Source organism: Pterocles gutturalis, unplaced genomic scaffold (assembly GCF_000699245.1).
Source record: "Pterocles gutturalis isolate BGI_N339 unplaced genomic scaffold, ASM69924v1 scaffold6904, whole genome shotgun sequence".
Taxonomy (NCBI): domain Eukaryota; kingdom Metazoa; phylum Chordata; class Aves; order Pterocliformes; family Pteroclidae; genus Pterocles; species Pterocles gutturalis.
Window position 1 is genome coordinate 17,485 of NW_010128047.1, and position 5,663 is coordinate 23,147.

The 5,663-nt window shown below is 40.7% G+C and overlaps 1 protein-coding gene across 1 annotated transcript in view; it reads left to right on the forward strand.

Annotated features, from left to right (window-relative positions):
* LOC104466146 (scale keratin-like) overlaps positions 1-168 on the forward strand; it is an 8,367-nt gene extending 8,199 nt beyond the window's left edge. The window contains 1 exon segment of the mRNA XM_010079479.1: positions 1-168. This exon segment is cut by the window's left edge and continues 4 nt beyond it. Within this exon segment, the coding sequence (XP_010077781.1) occupies positions 1-168 (168 nt within the window).
* The last annotated feature ends 5,495 nt before the right edge of the window (positions 169-5,663 follow it).

Consider the following 5,663-nt stretch of genomic DNA (forward strand, 5'->3'; position numbering starts at 1 on the left):
GGCGCTGGGGGTCTGTATGGCTAGGGGGCCTACGGGGGTCTGTATGGCTATGGGGGCTCCCTGGGTTACAGGGGTCTGTATGGCTGTGGTAGACCCTATTTTGGTTCTGGTTATTGCAGCCCTTACTGGTACAACAGGTACAGCCGTGGCAGCTGCGGGCCCTGCTAAACACAACAGGAAAATCCACTGAATAATGTACAAGTGAAAAACAAAATGCAGATTCACCTCCGAGCAGATGAGGGACGGCTTTGTGAAAGCACTCACAAATCCTGTTCAGTGCAGTGACTTCTGCATGCTCCACACCTCTCCTTTTTTTTTTTTCCTTTGAATTCTTTCCTGATATCTTCATGGGTTCAATTCCTTGTTATCTTCTAGTTTATCATACTTGTGACTGAATGCAATGAGACATTTAAGAGCGTCTTTCAAAATGCATTTGACTCTGAAATCTTGGATATACATTCTTGATACTGCAGTATATTTTTGTTCTTTTCCTTCTCATTAAAATTCTGTTGCATCATATAAGCGCGTTGTGGTTTTGTGTTCTCATCCATTCCAAATTTGCCAACTTCTCTGGCTAAAACTGCCTGTTGTATGTACGGTTGCAATAACATTGAGCAAACCCTGCCCACATAGTGAAAGTCTCCACGAGGAGCCCTTGCTCGGCTTGTTTCACCACTGAATTGCAACAGCACGGTCACAACATGCTAGATGAAAAGCAGCCTTCTCTACACATAACTTGGTTAGACTCCCCACTCGCGAGTTTGTGAGATAATTCTTTGAGCTACAAGTGGCTGTTCGCACTCCGAAAGTTAAGCTCTTGCTTCTTCCACTGCAGACTTCTGATCCAAGGTCATCCAAGTAATTTCACCACCACAGCTCTTAATGGAAGACTGGTGACAGATATTAGACAAATTTCACATTCTGTGTTTCTCTAGCGCAGGCCAGCCTAGATCCATGCTATTAAATTGTCTCAATCTCCCAAAATTCTGGCTGTCTGCAGATGAAACTTCTTCAAAACTACAATAAGGACTTTCACATACTTTCACAGTATATCTGATTGAATTTCTGGTTTGGGACTCCTTTGACGCTGTTTCAGTTATGTATATATTAAATATAAATAGATAGCCTATGGCATATCTTTTCAGGTTATCAGTGAAGCATGTAACCATCTCCTGATTCAAGCAGATGCTTATCTCACAAGATAGTTTACTTCATGCGAAAAAAACTGCCAAAAGATCTTAGGCTACATATTTTACTACAGTAAGAAGTACGGTTAAACATAACGTACCAGTGATCAGAGAACATTCAGACAGAAACGGAAGAGACAATACGAAGAAAGAAAGGCAAGGACTGCTAAGCATCCAGAAACTGAAGAGAGAATATGAAGAAAGAAAGGCAAGGACTGCTAAGCATGCCCAGCTCTGCTCTTTATAGCTGGCCAGTAGCATACAGCACACTTCTCAGCACTCACAAAGTCAGCTATGACTCTTCCTTTTATTTATTTTTATTTAATTGTCTCTGGTAAATTGAATAGCTCTTCCAGCAAGACCCACAGCTTCCACAAAGGTATCCAGTATAAAATCAACAGCCAGAAGGGACGTTCTACTTGCTGCCAGGACTTGAAAATCTGTAAGAAAATCCGTTGTGGTAAAGCCTACCATAACAAAAGCTCCTAGCCAGTATAAAATCAACAGCCAGAAGGGATGTTCTACTTGCTGCCAGGACTTGGAAATCTGTAAGAAAATCCATTGTGGTAAAGCCTACCATAACAAAAGCTCCCGTAACAAAAGGAGTCCTTAAGTATGGGTGCTGACAAACATCCTGCTATGCTGTCCTGAAGGAAGGAACTAAGCACCTGGGCTGGCAAGGTGATGACAATGGATGGCGGCTGAGCCACTTACCCTCCGGCCTGGACACCCTGAAGTTATTGGCACTGGTGGCGGACATGAATCGGTCAACTGGAAACATGACTAAGTGTAAGTGTAACACAGCACGAATTCCCCTGGAACAGGGAGAAAAGCTTAGATCTCATGGAAATGAGAAAGGCATGGCTGTCCGGATCCTCCACAACACTGATTTCCTTCCAGATCCATCCCACCTAATTGTAGCTCCCCTGCCAAAATTCACTTGCTGATATGGATATAATTCCTAAAATTTTTGAAGCCATTAAGCAGAATTATTTTTAAGTGATGGTTAATCATTGCTTAATGGAAACACAGGCGTATAGAACGTTAAACATGGGTGAAACTGGGGCCTTTGTGGTGCAGGAGTACAGAGCAGTCTGTAGGACTACAGTCGGGGGTTTTGGTATCTGTTCAGCAGATAACAACCCTGAGATCTGAACCAGTGGAGTGCTGAAGGCTCCTCTGCAATGCATTGTGGAAAACACCAGTTTAGCCCTTAAAATCTGCATATAACACTGCCTCCTCATAAATGACAAAAGAGACTAACTGAAATTTACAGAAAAAAGAACAGTTTGATATCTAGAAAATACCTGTCTCTGGAAAGAAGGCAGCAAGAGAACTAAATAGAAAGCAGTTTTGAGGAGGGATTTTTTTATACATTTCCTCGAACTGCCTGAAGGACCTGAGACTCCCATTAACGCCAGCCCACATTTATCACACATGGTTCACCTCAAAATGATGAAACGGTTTTGCTCAATATTTATGTTTATTAGTTGATTCAAATTCTCACACTGCACGAAATGCAAATTACCAAACAAACATTTCTTTCATCTTAGCACTTAATTGGTAAGATTCATTCCTGGTAATGTTCCATTAAATACATTAGAATGACGGGAGGAATTACGCTGGCTTCATTTATTTACCTCTTCTTTTATTGGTTGACTTAATGATGGTGGCTCAAATGTTAATCATAATTGCCATCTGCTTTCATATGCAGGTTTTCTTTCCATCCTTCCTTACCCATGCTAGATAAAGTATAATTGATATAAACCACGGTGTCTTTCTTGTGAATTCAGCAACCCTTATATGAAGCTGAAATTCACGTTTGGATTGGTCCATCCTGCAACTTTTCAGGGGAAAAATCAAAAGATACATTGCGAAGCACTTTTTAAAATCATCCACACACATCCCTTGTTTCCCATTCTACCCCGTTGTTCTGTTTCTTCACATTTTAGAGGTAAATTCACTGGTCACAACAAAGGTAAACAGTTTCTTAGCCAGATTACAGGCAACTTATTAGTTTTGGGGTTTTTTGGAAGCTGAGCATGTGTTTAAAACACAGACAAAAGATAAGACAGCTCACAGACTAGGAAAGTCCTAGAAAAAGCTTTTGAAACGTGAGGGTAGAGGCAGATGTTACAGATCTTGGTGCTACAGACGCTGAAGGGGATGTGAATTAACACGACATCAGCACTTAAGGAGATTGTACACCAATTTAAACAAACAAATAAAAACCTAAATTATAAAGTAAAATCAACTGAAATCCTAAGGTGAGAAATCATGAGCTGGCAAAAGGAACGGGAAGATTGTGCTTGACCAGTGCAATTTAAAAAATATATTTCAAAACGCTTGGCTGCTTGAATCCAACCGCATACTTATATTACAATAATGATCCACCACTTCATGCGTAAACCACTCAGGAAGGCTTGGGAACTGCTCAAAAACACACACAAAAATATTTGAATACCCTTGGTGGGCATTATTGATCTTGTTATCCTCTAAGGCTATCTCAAAAACTGGAAAGAACCACCTCATAATTAAATCATAACTCCTGGTTGAAATGTTGGCGTGTTGGTTATTTAACAAACCACTGATCCATAGACATGGGTGGGACACATCTCATCAAACCTTCCCTGTTTAAAAGCTGGGTGTTTCAGCTGAGCTGGGTGTTTCAGTGTTGTCTGTCTCCATGGTCAATAAAAACAAAATTGTTGCGTTTTGAGCGTGATGCCAATTCTGGTAAGGTAAGCAGCTGAGACAGGGTGAATTGTCTTGTAGAAATTCTTGTCCCTCCCTACTAAGTATTGGGGAAGGTTGAGTAATTTCCAGTGACAAGTCACTTGAGATCTGAGCAGTCAAAATTGGGCTCTGCAGCAGTATGCACTCTGCAGGCGATGTCCTGCTAGTCAGCAAAGAAAGAGAGAGGGAAAAAAAAATCTGTTTTTGCAGTAACTATTCTTCAGAAAATTCCGTCGCTTTTCCTGCCATTTACCCAATAAATCTCAGAAGGAAGCACTCAAAAATTGTTTCTATAACATCGTCCACCACAACTTGGGTTCAATTCCTTTGTGAGATGAAGGGCAAAATATACTCTATCATCTGAACAAAAAGAAAGAGAAAATACAGACTGAATGAATTGCAGTGGTGGACAGAAAGGTTTAGTATCACAAAAAAAATTGAGAAATTAGCAGCTGCTTCACCACTCTCTTGTGTTATGTCCTCCTTCAGAGCTGTGCAATGTCAATAAAGGTGAAATATAAGGAAAAAAATATTTATATCCCTTCAGAGAAAAATTTTGCTTTTCTTTTAAACACAGTTTCAGGTACCAAAATGATATATTTTCTGCTGGTGTTCCCAAGCAGCAAGGAAAATTCAGGATTTCTGAATCAAAAACCATTAGACAATGTCTGTGATTACCATCGGTACGGGACCTCTCTCATATTTTGCAGCGGTGGGTGGGAAAAGGATCAAAAGGTGTCTTTCACCTCACTGAACATTTCATTGCAAAATGCGTGAGTAGATTAGATTATAGCCTAGATCTAAAGCACTTAAATACAAACATGTGTATGACAGCAGGTTATAGCTCTGATTAAAATCATTACGGGAAGTTAATGAAGGAAGTGCTAAATAATTAGAACCAGTTTAATTCATGCCAGTGAGCAGGGTGGGATGATACCAGCGATGAAGCGGGTCAATTAGGCTTCAAGATGAAAGAGAGCTGGGAGCTGGAATGTGCATATCACGCTATTCGGAGATTTAGGGTGATTTTGCAAACAGCAAGCGAAAACAGTTTCATCACTTTGGGAAGTTCTATGCGCTTCAAATTTGGGCTGGTTGGTGATTATGACTTCATGCGTGCAGCATGCCTCAGACCCCCCAGGCAATCTGGAGCACTGTATAAAAGGAGAGAGCGAGCAGATCTGTTCCATCTCCCTCTTCTGCGTACTCTCCTCTACGTCGGGTAAGTCTGATGCCATTTCATTTCTTTCTAAATGCCAGAATGCCTTTGCACTGGAGCTTAGAAGACTGTTCGCTACCATTACATTAGAGTTTGTAGGGTTATTTTTTTATTCTTTATTTTATATGCTTTTTATTCTTCCCCCTTTTTTTTAGTATGTTCGCCAGTTTTGTTACCGGCAGGCTTTAGGAGTCAAGACCAGGGTTTGAGACATTTATTTCACTGTATTTTATGTTTGGGCATTCTTGTACTGTTAACAGATTGAAAATACAGGACGGCACGTGTTTGTCATCCAGATCCACATTAGCTGTTCAAACACCCTGAGTTCAGTGGTTTGACTCTCTGCATTTCAGGGCTACTTTACAAACAAAATAATATTTCCTCTTCTTTTACTGGAAGAAGTGCTAAGCCACAAGCTTTTGGGACCAGTTGTCTAGCTGAAATGGTAGTTTGCAAACTGGATTTTTGTCTGGTGAAGGAAATCAGCTCCTTACATTTTGCCAGCCTGTTACACACTCCAT